This window comes from Corvus cornix, chromosome 9, assembly GCF_000738735.6.
Source record: "Corvus cornix cornix isolate S_Up_H32 chromosome 9, ASM73873v5, whole genome shotgun sequence".
NCBI classification, from domain to species: domain Eukaryota; kingdom Metazoa; phylum Chordata; class Aves; order Passeriformes; family Corvidae; genus Corvus; species Corvus cornix.
In genome coordinates, this window is record NC_046339.1 from 3605845 (window position 1) to 3625198 (window position 19354).

At 42.6% G+C, this 19354-nt stretch overlaps 1 protein-coding gene across 8 annotated transcripts in view; it reads left to right on the top strand.

The window, feature by feature from the left end:
• The window catches only part of LOC104688151 (multiple epidermal growth factor-like domains protein 6), a 190563-nt gene that overhangs the window by 102658 nt on the left and 68551 nt on the right, over window positions 1–19354 (top strand). For all 8 annotated transcript variants that reach the window (XR_005602643.1, XR_005602642.1, XM_039556907.1 and 5 more), the window contains exon 6: window positions 18879–19001. Coding sequence is in view for 6 of the 8 variants with exons in the window: in XM_039556907.1 (XP_039412841.1) it covers window positions 18879–19001 (123 nt within the window). In the remaining 2 variants the exon portion in view is untranslated. The remainder of the gene's footprint in view (window positions 1–18878; window positions 19002–19354) is intronic.

The following is a 19354-nucleotide window of genomic DNA, read 5'->3' on the forward strand; positions in this document are numbered from 1 at the left end:
CCTAAGGGAGATTTAAGTCTAGTTAGTGTATTATAGGGTAAAATTTGTTCGTATGCAAAAACTTAACGTTAGAACACATAATGAATTATGGTCAGACTTCCTAAAGGTGCACTGGTAAACAGAGTGGGTGTGAACAAGCCCAGATGAGGTGTTGACCTAGAGTCACTACATTTTGTGCATCAGCAGATGCTGCAGAAGGTGGAGGAGGCCAGGTGTTAGGTACCCAAGGTGTGCTGCATTGCAGGCCAGAGCAGTTCCTTCTGTCTGAGCTCTCCCCTGACACAGGGAACAGGGATGTGCTGCCACATGCTCTGGTGTGCTCTGCTGTGTGCCTGGGTTGCACCTCCCTTGCATTTCAGTGCTGCAGTAAATGCATCAGTGATGATTTTTTTTTAATCTCAGGGCAGCTTTTCATGAACTGTATTATCAGCTTTCCACAAGAAACAGTATTCTCTGGCTTTTCCCATTGCACAGTATCTCACACATTCCTTTCTTCCAGGATTTCATTTTACCATTGTTCGACTCCTTCTTAAGGTTTGTACAAAGCACTGTATTTCTTGCTTGTGGTCATATGATTTATCCTAACTTTATAATTTATTTGGCTGCACTCCTTTTTTCACTAAAAGACGATGGAATTATTTTCTATGGCAGCCTGTCAGTTGAGATCTACCTTGAGAGTGTAAATAAGCTGTAGATGGTTATTTTGCTTTGATTGAAGTATTTCATGATGGTCCTCCGTGTTTTCATTTTGGCCTTTGGAGAGCTCAACCCAGGCATATCATGGATGATTCAGATCCCTGCTACTTCACCTCAGCTTCTCTTACCTCTTCTGGGGAGTGACTGGCAATATGCCCATGAGCCCATGCACAGGTCTGTGTTTTGATGACTCCTGAATGCTTTTGGTGCATAAAAGTTGTCCAAACCCCAAGGTTTTTGAAAGCAGGAGTCCTACTCATCCTAATCCTTAGCATGCAAGAGTAGTTTTTCCATTAGAATAGTTTTGTGTTAATAGGTAAGTCAAATGAGTGTTCCTTCTGCACAAAACTATTCTTACAATACACTTTAAATTCTAGCATTTGGACAGTCTTTAATAAAAACTCAAACAGAGCTTAAGGTATTTGATTTTTGGACTATATTTTGTCTGACCAGGAATTGCAGGGGGATATATTATTAGCTGTTTTGAAGCTATTTTTTGAAATCTTCAGGCAAAAATGGAAACATACAATGAACTGGAAACGCTCAAGTCATAGGACAAAGTGAACATGGTGGTGTCACTCAGTACACCTGAAATCCTGCAGAGGTGACAACCACAACGAGCATTTGGCTGTACTGACCTGCAAGGAGGCCAATTTCAGCCAAGTTCTGGCCATCAGGTGTTATGATATCAGTAACTTAGTGGTTGGTTACTACGTGAGGGAAGAGTGAGCTCCCAAACAAAACTGTGTGTGCTGCTGGAAGGTCTTCCAGGGTGTGGCACTGAACTGGGGCTTTATTGATGCCTCTGCTTTGCTCAGAGGAGTCATTTTGCAGATGGGAGTAAAACAGCTCCTCATTCAGGTTAACCAGTGGTTTTGGAGGAATGAAGCTTATTGTCATTCTGGGTTGTTCCATTCTTTCTGTCTTTATGGCATCACTGTGCTTTATGTTACCCCTTAGTCTAAACTCAGGCGTTAAATAGATGTGCACTATTGTTCTGCTCCCATTATTTGTCTCATGGTTGGTTTTATTTCACTGGTGCCTGCAATGATCGATTGGTGTACGGGGTTTTTTTATAAGCCAAGGTACAAATAAGGTGTATTGTTAGAAAAGCAGCATGGAAGTAGCACAGATTTTATTCAGCGAGTCATTATTGCTGGAAAGATTGATCATGTTTTTCAGAAACAAAATAGAGCATCCTTCTGACAAAAGGGAAAGATGTCAGGAAATAACTGTTGGGTTTTTTTAAATACTATTTTAGCCATTTGTAGCTGTTGAATGCTAAGGAAGGGAAAGTGGATAAAAATTCACTAACCAACAACATGCTGAAGTGCACTGCTCTTTTGATCAATCATTGCTGGGAGTTTGTGAACAATTCTTTTGGAGACCCAAAGGCCTAATTGCACAGCTTGAATGAGCTGACAGTGCTCAACATCTCCACCTTCCAGGGTGTCAGAGGTGCATGCAAGACACGAGGCTCCATGCATATGCACAAGACAACAGCATAAAATAGGTGAGATAATCTTAAAATAGTTACTACTATCAGCTTTGATTAAACCTTCCCCTCCTTCTTGAGTGGTTCCGTGGCTGGTTGGACCCACATGGGGAAGGGGATCAAGCAGCACAGCCTGGGACACCCTGTGGTGCGGGGTCTATCCTCCTTCCAGGGGCTGTAGGGATCTTTCCTGGCTATTTGTAGGGATCTTTCCTGGCTGTTTGGGGGTTCTTATGGCAGGATATGTCATTCAGAGTTACGTAGTTTGTAAAGTCTTGCTTCGCTTTGGTGCGGGATACTTGTATCTAGAGGCAAGGTGTGGTGAGATGAAGGCATGTGCATCTCCACAGAAATGCCAGCCAGAGCAGTGACCTGATTAGCCTTTCAGAACTAATTATCTCCGTGTTGTACTGCAGCTTTCACTCTCCAGCCTTCATGCTCAGAACTTCAGTTTGCTTCTGTGACAGAGAAATATCTTCTGGCAGCTCCTCATGTAGGCATTACAGATTGTGACAGAAAGCTCCTGCTTCCCTCCCGCTCCTCGTGTGCCTGGTGGAAATGAATGATGAGACGGGATTTGGCTTTAAATCACTGCACAAATAATGTGACAAATTAATATTTGACATTTACTGGTGTAGGACTGTCAGGCTGATGCTGTGCCCTGTGCATCCCGTGGTGTTCCTGGGGCAGCCTGGGGAGGGGCCATGGGTGGGTTTGCTCAGAAAGGTGGTCTGAGGAAGGGAGGGGAGATGGGTGTGTGTCCCATATCTCCTTGTTTGTGAAGCAGAGGTACCACTGACAGCCTATGTCAGCGAGATAGGCTGTGAAATGCAGAGATATCCTCATTTCATATTTTATTCTAATGCGAAACAGTTCTACTGGAGCATCGCAAAATGCAGAAATGGTATTTTCTGAACATAAATACCACTTTAAATGGTATTTTAAATGGTAATTTGAAAGCTCAGTTGTTGGCACAAGTCCAGATTTGTAAGGGATGCTGAGGCTACAGCTACAAAAGCGTGTTTTCACACATGAATAAGCTGCAGAAGTCAAGTAGAAAAAGGTCGTGACCTTATGTTAACCTTCTTTGGTAAACTGTCATTTCTTATTTATACTATTGTGTTCTCATCTGTCAAGGCAACTGGAGGAACTTAGAGACAAGTGAAGTCCTGTGATTAACTGTTGATGAAAAAAGCCCCTATTTTGTTGATTAGAGTGATATTGCAATCACTGTAACCCCGTCCCCAGGGGTTTCGGTCAAACCTCGGAGCTCTGGCAGGTTTCCTGACCTTGGCCAGGGGGACTTTGGGAGCAGCTGCCTCCAGAGCCGGAGTGTGACTGTGCAGGGCCACCACTGGTTACCCCAGTAATGGAAGAGTCACCAGGGTCAGTGGTGGAGCCTGATCCCAGGGCACGTGGGAACTCTCCAAATGCTGTTTGTTGCCTTGGAAGAATTAATAGTGGGCTAAAAGGAATACTGAGGGACATGTCTGAGAGCAAGGAAGTGTTTATTAATATGGTGACAGCATTTATTAAGTTAACAAGGTCTGAGATATAACTTATTCTTGTCAAATTCTGGTTTTGTTGAAGAGAACAAACATTAATTCTGCATTTGGGCTGTTTTCCCTGCCCAGCAAATCAATGTACAGGTGTCTGCCGTGTCCTGTGATAAAACCTGAAGGATATGCACTTTGAGGGAAATACCAAGGAATTTTTAACTACATTTATTTAATTTTTATTAGAACAGGAGAAATGAGTCTACTGGAAGGATTCAGGATGCTTTTGCATTGTCTTAACTCTAAAAGTTGCATTTGATTCAACACGCATTGTTGGCAGGCCGTGACACTGAGGTACTTATTTCCAGGAACACTTCAACAGAAGGAGAACAAGGAGAATATATTTTACAAAAAGAAAAAAATGTACCAGTTCATACTCTAGGTGCAACAAATACCACACCAACTGAACTCAAATCTTACAGCACTTAAGTGAAGGCACCCCTAGATGAGGTGAAGCCACCCAGCCCTCTTCATCTTTCTCTATTTCAAGGCCTTGTCTTGAGACAAAGAAATAAATCCAGTTGCAGGAATTGTATCACAATTATCTAATTATTTGTAACTGAATTACTCTGCCCACCTCATGTCTGCCTTATGGAGTGAGGGGAACTGACAACTCCACCTCAGCAACTTAGCAGACCCTGGGTGAGCCATCGTGGTAACTGAGGTATTTCAGGGTATTGGAATTTTACAGCAGTTCTAAAAAGAAGAGAAAAAGAACAGGCAAAAGAAAAAGACTTGTGAGAGGAGAGAAGGTAAAATCTAATTTCTGATTTTTCCAACCCTGTTGTTAGTTGTTCTCAGGTATCCTGGGACTCCAGCTTGGGCTTTTAGAGCTAAGTCAGATAATTTCAAGTATTTAAGTTTCAAAGTATAAAAAACCCGCAGTAATCTGCCGGGGGGGAAGAATAAACATTTTCTTCTCCATTAGTTTGTACATCCAGAATACTGGTAAATGTCTGATAATTAAAGTGAATTCAACAAGAAGCAATACTTGTTTTTAAATTTAAATATTATTTATGATTGCTTCTACCTGTCAAATCAGTATTTTTAGTCATGAGTAAAAAGCATAATAATTGCTTTGATTTCAGATCCCAGTTGGTAATAAGAAAAAAAAAAGGAAGGGTTCCCCTACTTCTCTCATAGAGGGAACTGTATTAACTGAGATTAAGGATTAATTGTGCATTATAAACACTATTTGGCATTGCGCACTCAGACTTCTGTGGTTTTCTGGAGACTGTTGGATTTAGGCAGGAGAACTGTGTGATTTTTGTGCATGGCTGCGGAGAAGCTCCAGGCAGAAACTGCTGGAGACGTCCATAGCTACATTTGCAAACTTGATGGGGAATCTAATTTTATTTCTACTCCCAAGTCATTCTTTTGGAATTCTCCGTTTCAAGCATTTCTCTCTGGCTCTTGAGCAGAAATGATGGGTGGAGGTTGTTCCTCTGACCTGCCTCGTGCTCTCCCAAGCCGTGTTGGATCCGGCTGGGATCAATAGCTGTGCGGAGCTGTTACACTCTCCTAGGCACATGGTGTCATCTGTCTGCATTTGTCTGTTCCTGGTAGTTCTACAGCAAAAAAAGTGCTCCAGATAAGTAGCAAAAATGACAACAGATTCATAGTAGCACTGACTGCAGCTTATTGGAGTTTTTAAATGAATTACCTGAGTGCCGATTCCTGGCAAGCCCGAGCAGGCAGGAACCTGAGCTGAATTTCGGGGGCTCATTCCAGGCTGGCAGTGGCTGTCAGCGCAGCAATGCTTGGTCTGGGCAGTCCCCTTGTTTTTGGTGAGCCCTTGTGAGCATAAAACACTCAGCTACATGCTGGGGGCACACAAACCTTTTCCATCTTACCAAAATACATCAAATACTAAACTCTGCAAATCCCAGCATTTTGCGTCTGTTTCTCTTCAGTCAGGGAAGGGACACATTGCTCGGGCCAGAACAGACACTTCCTGCCTGGTTCTGTGTCAGTCTGGGCTGAGAAGAGCAGCTGATGCTCTGATAATTGATTTATTGTTGAATTTTAATTACCCTTGTTTAGTTTCTTCCTGATTCCTGCTTGACTGTTGCTGAAGTCTCCCTGCTCTTCTCTCCCACACCGAACAAAGGCGGCTGTGAGCTGAACCACCCGATTTCTCACATCTGCCATCCCTCGGGGTAGACAGGCTCACAGTTATGACAGCTCCCTCCAAAGTGAATATTGCCATTGAAGGCTGAGCTCGTTTATCCTGGATACACGTTTTCATCGATAGGAGCTGAGAACAGGCTGAGTCAGTTTTCAGTCACTTTTTAAGTAGAAGTTTTATGCATAGCAGTTGGGTCAAGGGTACTATTACCTTAATCCAAGCCTCCAAAGCAAGAGCTGAATGAATGCTACCTTTATTTGCAGCCCTTGACTCTTGGGGAAGACTGGGACCACTTATATTTCAAGGGCTCAATGATTATTTCCAGATAATCTTGGTAAATCTCTTTTTTTCAATGGAGCTTGTTTTCTGGTGCCTAGATTTTTCCCTTTGAATGCTTAATTCAGCTGCAACGTTTTAATAACAGCCTTTTGCATAAACAAACCATGGAACTGGCAGTTTAATTTTCAGGTTGTGTCAGGATTACACAGGGTTAGGTGTAGTGCAGCTTGTCACCATGTCATACATTTCCTGCATCTCAACTTCTGCCGTGTTCCAAGGCAGCAGCTTTTAAAAAGCACGGTACTGCTCATACCCCACAGCAGACTGGCACCTTTTCCCTTTGCATTTCAGTTATCAGATGAATTATTGATCACTGATCTGAAGGGGGAAGCTTGTTTCTGGATGTCACAGGTAGCAGCAAACGCAGAGTCCTGTCTCGGTGGCATCTGCCGGTGCCGTCCATATGGCGCTCGCAGCTCCCCGTGCGTCACAGCTGATCACAGACTCGGCACATGGACTGCTTCCCAAGGCTTCCAGCTACCTTGTCTTCCTCCAGCTCCACCAGCTGGAAGGAAATACAGAGCAGAAACCTCAACTTGCCATTCTCCTTGGAAAGGAGTGTTTGTGGGAAGTGCAGGGACAGTGACTGTCACCCCCTCCCTCGTTCCTCCGTGGGTAGCTCCAGGTCTTGCAGTTGTGAGTTTGTGCACAAAGTTGGGCATGGGCAAAATAAAGTGGCCTGGAAAGTTTTCTTTGTCCAAACCACTTGATGCAGAAATCTCTATTGATCAGCTGTTGATAGTGAAAACATTTAAAGTTCAGAAATATTATGGTATTTGTCACACTACTCAGGGACTTAATGCTTTTAATTAATATAGGAGCTGTGAAGAGTTGGATGAAAAGCATTATAGAACTATATGAAAAGACTATTACTGTCCAGATGAAAGATAGTATTTGGAAATAATGTGACAAAAAATGATAGACTGAGGTACAAATATGTTTTGAGATATTTCTAGGGCTCGGATTAGTTTGTATTAGCTAGTTTTTTGCATTTATGACTACCTCTGAAAGGCAGGTTATGGAGAATGTTAGCATTCCAGTGGGCTGATTGACAATAATTAGGTTTTTTTTAAGGAAAGGAAAGAAGCAGGGTATTGTTGGAGCTGACTAATGTGAATTAAAAGCCAGGTAATCATTTCTGCAATTACAGAGATACAATGATTGCTGTTGTAAGAGAAGAAAATCCACTCGTACTTTTAAGAATCATTGTGTAGGAAGAGCTTTGCAAGCCTGAAATTGAAGCTCTGGTCAGGGTCTCCAAAATTACACGTAGTAGTAATTTTATGCAGAAGCAAGACTTTTGAATACTTAAATTATAGCTTGTTTGTAGCAAGGTATTTACCAGCAAATACAGGCATCTTATAAACAGCCCATGAGTCATCTTGGTGTTCATTTCGAGCACATCGAAAATGCAAATTGCAGCTGAATTATTCTTGTGTGGAGAAGCGAGGCTTAGAAAAACCTTAAATTCGTACTTTAAATGGAAATTATGAGGGGAAAAATGTGCACATTTGCCTTTCAGAGGAGGTTATTGTGCAGGGTGACTACAGCTTTTTCTATAGCTTTGCCTACAGGCTCCGTAAACAAGGACTGAAGGCAGGTACGGAGACGGGAAGGAGCACAGCTCCTGAGTGGTGTTTATGCTCCCCTTTGGGAGCATTTAATACTGTTCTTCACCAGGACAGCTAATAGAACTCCCTTTTTCTTTTTTTTCTTTTTTTCTTTTTTATTATTGAAATGCCTGTGGATTTTATGAGCCATCTGATACAACCTTAAAAAGCTTTAAAACAATTTGTGATAAAATCTAAGGCAAACAGAAATCTGTCAGCTTCTCTGTTCAAAGCCTTGGCCCAAAGGAAGCGATCCAGACATGACTGTCAGCGAGATAGCAACTGCTGGGAGAGCTACACTGCTTTATTAAAAGATCAGTAGTTTGATCAACATCATATTGGATTACTCAAACTTCAATTACAGGAGTACCTGAGGGCTTTAGCTGGGATATATTAGAAGACCAACTTGAAGTAAACCTGCTGTTGTTGCATGCCAGCTCTGTGAAAGGCCCACCTGAGAACCTTGTTAACAGTTCCTGTCGCAAAAGGGATTCAGTGTCAGCCAAGGAGTTCAAAAACAACTAATAAAATTGGAGCAATCAACTGATTAATTTGATGTGAATTTTAATCTCAGGAAGAGGAAGAAAAAAGGAAGTAAAATAAATTCTTCCGTGCCTGATGACATTATTCCTACAAGACAGGGTGAGAGAGTTGGGGTGGTTCAGCCTGAAGAAGAAGAGTGTCTGGGGAGACCTCAGAGCCCCTTCCAGTGCCTAAAAGGGTTCCAAGAGGGCTGGAGAGGGACTTTTGACAAAGCCATGGAGTGATAAGAGAGAGGGAAATGGCTTCAAACTGACAGAGGGCAGGTTTAGATCAGATGTTGAGAAGAAATTCTTCCCTGTGTGGATTGTGAGGCACTGGCACAGCTTTCCCAGAGAATTCATGGCTGCCCTATGCCTGGAAGTGTCCAAGGCCAGGTTGGACAGGGCTTGGAGCTACCTGGGCTAGTGGAAGGGGGATTAGAACTGGTTGATCTTCAGGGTCCCTTCCAACCCAAACAATCTGTGATTCACGATCAGGATCCAGCTCTTGAAGGTGGCATGGACAGATTTTGGATGTGTTAATGTCACTTCTCTCTTCTTCTGGTAGAATCTCTGCAGAGTCACACATGATGTAAAGGAAGCAGATCAAGAAAATCTGTGTAAAATGCTGTCCTTTGCTGGCTGGCAGCTTATGTAGCAGATTGTCCTGGAGCTGGGATGGCTCCAGTGGAGGATCGATGCTTGTGGTGGCACCTGAAGAGGCACCCCATGAACTGCTGGCCGTAGAGCAGTGCCAGGAGCCAGCTGTGACAGGGGGAGGAGGTTGTGCTGTGGTCTCAGGCTTAGAGTGGCAGAGGTGGAGCTTGGTGGCTGAACGGTGTCTGCGCCCTCCTGTTCTCCTGGTCCTGCACAGCCTTGTCACAAATCACATGTGTATTTCCAGCCAGCACAGCATGTGTACTGTAAGCTGGAAACACCAGATTATGGAGGTGTTTGCATGATTATAATTTTCTTGTGCATGTTTTACCTGCTGTCTGTGGAAAACACATTCCTCTGCATTCTGCTGTAGTAGAGACACGGAGCTCAGCAAGTGTGCGTTGATATTGCTGCTAGCAAAATCCAGGTGTTGTCATCACATCAGGCATTTCTCTTTTTATTCCATAACTACTCTTGCAAACTTCCATATCCTGCCGAGACAAGATGCTGGTGGCCCAGCATATAAACCTCCTTAATGCAGCTCAGATCCGAGCTGCACACACAGACACATGGCTGTATCATGCTGTCATTTATTAAGTACATCTCCTTGTAGAGATCCTCTCCTCCTTTCCCACCCTCCCACCTCACAGCAGGGCCCAGCTGGGTTGTGCTGAGGAGCTGTGTTTAAAAACTGATACATCCATAACAAATGTTCTCTCTGCTGTTCCGCCCCACATCAGAAAGTCTTGCAGGAGGGTTGCAGGAGCTGCTGATACTGATGATCTCAAAGTCTTTCTCCTAAGCAGAAATCACATAAAATGTTGATTGTTGTCTTTAAAACATTCCTTCCGACTTCCCTGTTCACAGTCAGTTACATTCGCCTCTTTTCTACTGGAAACAGTGACATTAATGAAGGTGGGTTTTTTCAGTATGTAAATGTTTTTTTAGGAGCCTAAGTTACCCTTTTATCTGGTTTGTCGTTCTTCAGCTCGTACTTCCTTGTTATTTCATGTGGTCATTCACTTATCCTGGCACACTTCTCCCCTAAGAGTTTGTGTCCATCTGTGTGGGTTTCATATTGATGGGAGTTGGAGACGTCAAGGGGGTGCAGTTGCCAAAATATCTATTAGTCTAACCCCACTGTGGAGGCTGGTAACCCTACCACTCTTCCTTTTTGGCTTTTGCTTTGCTGGGATGCTGTGTACTACACCAAGATCCCAGAATGGATCATTCTTTTTTGTTTAAAATACTTAGAGTGGAGAAAAACATACAGAACTGCTTTGTGAAGAGATGGAAAAATGTATTTCTTCAGGGCTGTGTGAAAACATCAGAGTGTTGTCTGAGGTCTGTCCGTGAAATTATCATGTTCCTTGCTTTAATTCTATAGCCTGTTTTTCTTGCAAATTGTCTGGTTTCAATAATTGCTTAAAATGTGTGTGTGTATATATATATATATGTCTCTGTGTGTGTGTATTTAATGAAGAATTCCTTGAAACTCTAATTAGGGCTGCTTGACTCCAAAGCAGTTTATGTATCACAGGCTTACACAGCTATCAAACAGATGCTTCTCCTTTTTTTTCGTTCAGCTGACATTTTCATTTTCTCTGCATATTTTGAGCACTGAGCAGTGATGTGTTTTGACTCCTGAGGCTAGAGATGATATCAAAATGAGGATTAGAAATGAAGCTTTACCTGTCAATTAAGTTGTTAAGCTTGTCCTCCACAGTGTCTACACTTTGAAATGGCCTGTTTATTGAATTTGAAATAGTTTTCATTCTTGACTTTGTTTAAATTGAATGGACAGTTCTAATTATAATCTTCAGGGTTTTCATCTGCAACATATGGTTTGCATTTAGAGCTGTGGATGAGGGGCTCTTGGATGTTTATTGAGCTAAACCACTGTTAAATATCTCATGAGAGAGTGGCATGTCAGACATTGAGAGTAAGCAGAAATGGGCAGTACAAATATTGGCCAATTTTCTCTTTTCACATCGCTCTGTCCAGGAGATTTCCTGGGAGACAGCTGAGAAATGAACTGTGGTGGCAGGGTCCAGGCATTGGTGAGGAACAAGTCACCACCTTCAGTGGTTGCCTTGTGCCAGTCTTACCTTGAAAGCAATATTAGAAAAAAAGAGAAAGAAAGAAAAAAAGTCTTAGAGCATCTTTGATATATTCCTTCCCCATCCTGAATTCAAATTCAATGAATTCAAATTACCAGGATCTTTGTCAGGTCAATGTCGTTCTTTCCAATCACGTGTGGCCCCCACTAACAGGGTTGCATGATATCTCATGGCAATTTATTCCTCTGTTTATTCTCCTGTAAGCCCAGTGACAGACCAGGAAATGAAATCTAGGTCTTTTAGACTTGATGGAGTGGATTGTCCTTGCAGTGCTCGTAGAAGTCTTCTCCCCAAAAGCAGGTTGTGGGGCAGCTCCTGCCATTCCTGCTCCATGGCTCTGTCAAAAATGCCATACCTTGGAGATGCCTCTGTCCTTTTCCTTTGAAAACAGGCACCTGGAGATGCATCTCCTTTCAGATCTGGACATAAATATTTATTACCTAACGCATGGTCCAGCTGATGACTCTGCTTTTCAGTGTTTCACAGCGCCGTGATTTCCATCCTTTGGTGTTTAATGTGTAGAGAGAGAGAAACCAGAAGGAGAGAAGTGAAACCTAGCCTAGGCACAGCTGGAAAGTCCTTAAAACTACCTGGAAAAACATCTGAGGTGTAGGGCAAGGTACCAACTACAGGGCAGAAGATGCCTCTCCATGGTGTGACCAAATCTCCAGGGAGGTCTGGAGGAAGGACTGAAAGGCAGTGAACCTGGTACAAAAGGCTGTGCTAATTTAATGTCATTATTTACCTTCCCCATTTTCAGGGGAAGTTAGATAACCAGATAACTTGAAAAGCTGCTTTCTGTGCCTGCAGAATGGGTGCTGGTAAAAGTTGCTTTGTCCTTAATCCTGGGTGAAGAAACGTAGTACAAAACTGGCTGCTCCAACAAGGGCCCTCGTTCTTTGTGAAATCGGTTTGCAGGGGCTAAATTGGGTGAAGAATCATTAACCTTGCTTTTAACCAGTCCCTTACCAGGCATTATGTGCTCCTTTTTGGTATGGTTTGCTGAAGCCATTCCATGAATTAGTCCTGTTGGAGCAGCCTTGCCTGGGACACCTGTGAGTGAGGAACGTGAGGAAGCTGCAGCAGTCGGGGCTGACCTGGCTGTCTTGGAGCTGGAGCAGACAATGGATGCTCATCTAATCCGTGGCAGGGGCCAGCAAAGGGCAGAACAAATATCTGAGGAACAAAAATAAAAGCCTGGGAGCACTAACAGTTCAAAATGACCCAGCTGGCTCTGCAGGAGCACATTTATCTGTGCTGAGAGCTGTTTCATGGAGGTGTTTTAACATCAGGTTGTAGAAAACCACTCAAAAGAGCTTTGTAGCATATTTGTGGGATTTTGTGAAGCATAAAAAAAAAGCCCTAGACCAGGACTTCTGCAATTTAAAACCTCCCAGCCATCCAAAACTGCTGTTGTCAATCTTTGCTGCTCAGTTTGGTTCAATGAAAAAAAATTACGTTTTTTATTAATATGAACAGATTTTTAATTTTTTTTTTTTTAATTTTAGGCTTTGTTTTGGACCAGACCTTAAACTTGTATTTTCCTTCCTAGAGTCAATACCAGTGTAAAACTTCTTTCATTGTGGAAAAGGTGGCCAAATTTTTTTCTAGCAATAGGAGTTTCCAACCCCCTCCAATCAAAATTTCAAACCATGAAAATCATTTTAGTGTTAGTAAAACAGGAGAGATCCTTTTCAAAACTTCTGCTGTGAGAGAAAATTATGTCATGCTCACTAGTGAGTGCATTTCTGAGGGGATTCACACTGGTTGTCAGATTTTGGACATTTTCAAGCTTGAGACTTGAGCTACTCTGATGTAAAGGAAGCTGTGAGTTGAATCTATTATAAATTTACCTACTTACAGCAATAACAGGGGCTTATTTTCAGTTTTACAGAATAATTTTTGACTTTTGTGATCAACTTAAGAATGTCTGTGCATCAAGCCTGTTTCCCTTCCTTCCCGTGAGTATATAAATTATTGAATTGAAAAACACACTAAATTAATGTGTAAAATCCACCATGTAATTAGCGGGGAAAGACCATATGATATTTTCACTTCATAACTTTTATGAGGTTTAAACATCCTTTGGAATATAGAAAAGAGAGTAGTAACAGTGTAGTTACAAATAACAGAAGGCAAAGCACTGTCATGCATCTTTGTTGATTTAAAATATCACATTAAGTAGCAAACAATCAGAGTTTTCATATCAGATGTACGAAATGATCTGCAGCTGAAGAGACTGGGGGAGCCCATCAGGGCAAGGGAGAGGTGAGCCAGATTGTTGGAGCTTATTTCCAAATCTGTGGTGGAGTTGAACAGTTTATCCCCATGTGATAATTTTAAGTAGAGCCACTTAATGTTTCTTGTTGTGGTACTTTATACTTAAGATCCAATCTCCTCTCTTTCTCTATCACCATCATTCCTGACTGATCCTCACAATGCTGTGAGGGGACCAGGGAGCCACAGAGCTCCCAGGGTAAAGAGGGGACAATCCCTGATTTTACTGGATTGTAAAATAATGCTGCAAAGACTAGACCATGTTTCTTCTTTCTGGTCATGATCTTTTTTATAAATAATCGCTGTAACTCTTTTTAATGATAATCTGATTTTAAAACCATCAGCATAAACCGTTCCCTAAGTAAATACAAGTAGGGGTTTGTGTTTCCCTGCTTCTGCTGGTCTCATCCTTTCTGCAGCAAGCTGGAGGATTGTGGTAGCTGGAAAACAGAAACATTTGCATGTCATTCATTCCAGTTTTATGTAGTATTTCTTAGGCATTTGGTAAAAAGGGTGTAGTTATGCTTCCGTGAAAGGCATTAGGGCCAGATCCACAGATGGTGTGATGGTGGTGGTCTGGGCCCCTGCATGCAGGTGACTGTGCCAGCAGGGACCCAGAATGGGCTCTCACATCAGCTCCCAGCTGGACTGAAATCCTTTTATCCATATGAAGTCTCTGGTGATTGTGGGGTGGCTGATGCTCACAACCATTTGGTCTCTGCCTCTCCGTGTTGTTCGCTGCTTGACAAAGCAAAGAGGTTTTGCCAACAACTAATAATTAAATAAATAATCCTGAAATCATACAGCCATTAAGGTTGGAAAAGACTTTCAAGATCAAGTCCAGCAGTCAGCCCAGCATCACCACCATGTTCACCATTAAACCATGTCCTCAAGTGCCGATATCCACACTTCAGGGATGGTGAAATTTCCATCACTGCCCCAGGCAGCTTCTTCCAGTGCTTTGCAACCCCTTCCAGGAAGAAATTTTTTCCTAATATCTAATCTAAATGGTGAGGTTGGTACTGTCCAGTTCTGGTTTCTTTCTCCATCAGTGCCTGGGCACTGGGAAAAGGAAATTTTTTCTGCTTATCTCTCAGAAAATACTGACTTAGAGCAGTTCTTCTTGATCTGTGCATGTTTTTATAGTCAAGGGAAGGAAAGCCTGTTCATTTGTCACGCTGAAGAAGTGCCACTGGCTGGGGGAAGCTCCCTGAGAGGCAAACCTTGCTGTCACCCTGTGTCACATGGTGCTCTTGGCCAGTGTCCTCCTCAGTGGGAATATCATCCCTGGGATACCTTTGGCACATCATCTCTCCTCCATTCAGGATTCTCAAAATGGAGGCTTGTGTCCTTCCTTCCTTTTTTGTTCTTTTGGGGTTTAGTTCTGTATCTTGTTTGCACTTCTTAGTGGTCTAAAAAGTAAAGCTTTCTGTTAGTAGAGAATTGTTCTGGCAGCATCTTCCTTTTTTTGTTCCTTTATAAAAGCCAGGATTGCAGGTTCACTAATTATCCATGTTTAACACTGCTCTCTGTGTATTTTTGAGGAACTGATTGATCATAGCTGTTCCTGAGCATTTTAATAATGATATGAAAAAAGCCACTGATGTGATGATCGTGAATACCAAACAAGCAGTCACACAGCTCTGTATTGAAAGAGGTTTTGGGCAGGGAAAACGGACTGTTGTCAGTGTGGTTCATCAAATCAATTAGGGACAAACCTCCTTGGAGATTAGCAGGGCCCTCAGTCAGGGGTCTGGGGGATGTCACAGTCTATAACTTCACGTGTAGGATCTGCCCTTGGAAAGGGCAGGGTGCTGGCAGTGGCTTGGGCATTTGTACATCGCATCCTCTTTTATTGTGTTTGGAACTTGAGATGTCGGGATGGAGGAAGGGTCAGTCCAAGTGCACAGCCCTCAGGAGCATGAAGAGCTAAAAAAGATGTATAACATGGTGGGTAGAATATTTTACATCTTGGAAACACACAGGCTTTTGTTTGTGTGCCTGAGTATTAGGTTATTCCTGATGAAAGGTGAATAAACAAGGACACAGGAAGGTACCTTCAGTGGGGAATCCCCCTGTAAAGCCTCTCCGAAATCTTCTGAAGGCGAGAAGGAGAATATCCACACGCTGCCTCTGCTTTGTTCACCCAGCAGCATAATCCCCTTGGCAAGACAGCCCGGGGACAGCACACAGCTCTCATTTTCCCTCTTGTCTCCGTGGATTGCTCTCCCTCTGTCTTGTGGGGATGCAGTTGCTTTCATCACAGTCTGACTTGTGATAAGCAAGCTGTAAGTGGCTTGAAATTCAGGTTATTCAGATAAGCATCCTAAGTTGTAACTATAGCAAGTCGAGCAGGAAGGTGTTCCAGTTTGATCTGCAGGGGAAACTAATCCAAATTTAATCACAGATACAGATACAATCTTCCATAATCATGTGATATTCCTGAATTGCAAAGGAAGGGCTTTATATGTCAAGAATACTTTTAAATTTTTTTATTCATCTGCTATTATAGAATAATTTCATCTTTCTATAGCTATTCCTGTGTAGAAGAAGAAATGGCCACTTGTGTATCTACAACAGCAGAAGCTGCTGCTTTCCTGCTATATGTCCTTTACTAGTACAGCAATTTGTAAAAGTCCAAATAGTTTAGACTTTTAAAACTTTCAAATGCAGTTCAAGCATTTATAGCAGTGTCTGCTTTGCAGACTGCTCCCCAGACAAAACAATTAGGGAATTTTTCTGCTGTAACTGGGGGCGAAGCTGTTTCCTGCCCTCGAGATGGAGGAGACATGGAAAGGCGACTGTGCCTTGCATTTCTCTTGATTTTATCTGTAGGATGTGAAGGAATCTTTCAGCATATAATCCTTAAAATATTGATCTTGTGGAGGAAGTCTGGGGCTGGAAGGGATCATCTGTCATCAAATTTGCTGTTCATGTGGCGTCGCAGAGCTGCATTTTCGGCTCCTGGGTCTCGCCTCCACTTGCTGCAGGGAGTCTCAGGCTAGGGCTGGGTCTAGTTCATGTACACAAGTGGTTTAGGATCTTTTATTTTGCATTGAATGACGTTGGCTTTCAGCAATATCACTGCTTTATGCCCCTCTGGGATGTGCCAGCACCAGGGAAATGCCGCTGAGGGAAGAGCTGCTGCTGGGTGCAGAGCTCCCCCATAAACCAAGTCACTCCTTTAAATCTCCAAATGGAGACTAACAAATATCACTAACTCTGAGCTCATTTTTATTAGCTGGACTATTTTTTCTCCTTTGTAAGTGCCAATATCCGAACTTAAAACTGCGTTTGGTATATGAGAGAAATTCTCCAGATGATCGTAGCCTATAAAATTAAAATATTGAAGCTCCCAGTGTTTGAGTTTATTGAGGTATAAATACTAGAACGTGGTGTACTATGTGGTTCAGCTGCTTCCTTGTTCTATTTTTCTGAGTCTTTTTGCTTGTTTTATTTCTCTGGCACTCCATACAAAGAGTTTCCTGGGTTTGATTTCATCCTGGCATTTTTCAGCAGGCTGGTTCTTAGCAGTATGGAATTCAACAAGGTAAATAACATTTTCTGTTTATCGTTTACATTTTAAAAAGCAAAATTTCTGTTTAAAAAAAGGCATATTCCAGATGTCTCTGGGCAGTAGGACGTGTATGTAGTATACAGTCTAATAAAACAACAAATATAGCAGAAGGATCAAAAAGCTGTGCATGTTAGCAAATGGTCTGAATTTAAACACCAGTCAACACCAGGACTTCATTTTAGGTGAGGGAAATTCACATGTGAAGTATTAAAATTTAACTTCATAAATACATTTCCTCAGGAGCGGGATGTTGTGCATTTCCAAGTTTCATTTAAAACTTCCTCTTTCAGTAAATTTTGATTAGATTGTCTAACATGGAATAAACATAAAAGCATTAAAAAATATGTAAACCATGAAAGTCAAATGCAAAACAGATACAACCACAGCAAAAATATGAAAGCCAGACCACTTGTTCCTCAAGCACAATATGGGGGGCAAATTCCTTCACCGTCGACTCCCTTCCCCACAGGAGCAGTTGTGGACTTGCCTCACATTAGATGATTTCAGAACGTGATCTAAAGAGCAATTAAATCAGCAGGAGGGTTCAGTGTTGAAAGTGGGGTTCTTTATAGAAGTCTGTTGCAGGAGGGAGGCTTGACTTGGGGAGGAAGATATCTTTGGCATTTGGGATAATTTGGTACCAGCATCGCCCCTGGGGGAGATGGTGGGAGGTGGAGTTGCCATCCCTGGGGACTGCTAAGGAAAGGACAGACAAAATCTAGGCAAACATCTGCCAGGTGAAATTTTTTCAGGGAATGGACTAATTGACCCTTATTTCCAATGACCCCTGTGTTGATTTTTAAGGTAATGGTGTCAACATGTCAATCAAACGCTATTTACAGTAGCACAATGTTGCTGAAGAGGGGCAAAAACTGCTTGTGTGGTACTTCTGGAAATTCAGTTTTATGGGCCTGTCTTAGACCTTCACCCATTTACTTAAACTGTTCTTGATCTTTGTCCATCATTGTCCATCATTTTCAGATGAAACTTTACAGCAGCATTCTCAAGCTGGTTTAATGCTTGTTCCGCTCTTCATTGGACTGAATGTAATCCTCTAAAATCCCCTGAAATATGGAATGATACCTGCTTAGCTTTGGAAAAGGTATCAGCAGGAGCTCACATGGTTTTTCTGGGATGTCATCTGAGAAGGTGCTATGGAAAATTCAGGTGAACACAAGGGAGAACAAGGGGTAATGTTTCCCCCCCTCCTTAGAAGTGTCCAGGGCCAGGCTGGATGAAGCTTGGAGCAGCCTGGGATAGTGGAAGGTGTCCCTGCACGTGGCAGGGGGTTGGAATGAGATGAGCTTTAGGGTCCCTTCCAGCCCAAACCATTCTGTGATTCTATGATTCTATGACAAGAGTCACAGAAAATGTGGTGGAAATTCCTCATTCTTTTAAAATTTTCTCTTAAAGCTCTCTGTGCTTTCCATGGTTGAAAATGTAATGGTGATGGAGAACATGTCTGTTTTCCATTTATGTCAGTTGTACCTGCTTGTACCCCCAAGAACAAATAAGAGTAAAGGCCTGATGCAGAATGAAATCTTCATACAGCAAGTTTTTACAAAAGCCATACTTGACCAGCAGTTCCTACAAGCTCAAGTGTGTTATCTAACCCTAATTCTTTCTCTGTATTTTTCTCTTGGCCTCAGTGAAGGAGCCATGTCACAAATCACTCTAATTAACAAGGACTTCAGAGGCAGAGACTACAGAGGCAGTGCCTGCAGGAGCTTGGAAAAATACCGTAAAATTCTGCTTTTCTTTGCTCTGCTGCTCAAGTGAAGTAAACAACAACCCAGCCCGAGCACCCTGGCTGCATTATGGACGAGCCACGCAGGAGAACCTGGGTCTGGCTGTGCTGGGCTCTCTTGTAATCCTTCCTCACCATGTCCCTTCCTTCTGCAGACATGGATGAGTGTGAGGTGCTGAATGGAGGCTGCCAGCAGGGCTGTGTCAACACCCAGGGCTCCTTCCAGTGCCAGTGCCAGGCGGGATACCGGCTCCACGCCGACGGGCGCACCTGCATCGGTAAGGAACCACTTCACATCCTTCCAAGACTGGCTTTGCTCTGTCTTTGTCTAAGTGCAAAGCTTCCTAGACTACTCCAGTCTGAGTTTTGACTAAATATCATTACCTGTTCTGGTTCGAGCAGCCTGTGAAAATGCAGATATTGCCAAGCTTTTTGTTTTGTTTTGGGGTTTTTTTGATGGTGTCTCATGTTGGTGAAAATTTTTTTGCAGCAGGCAATAAAGAACTTAGGGGGTCTTCATTTCAAGTGACAACATTCTTTGAATTCTGAGTGCTTTTTCTTTGTGGCACATCTCCCTGCATGTTCCAGCATTGTCCTGGGACTTGATGATTTTAGAGGTTGTTTCCAAGCT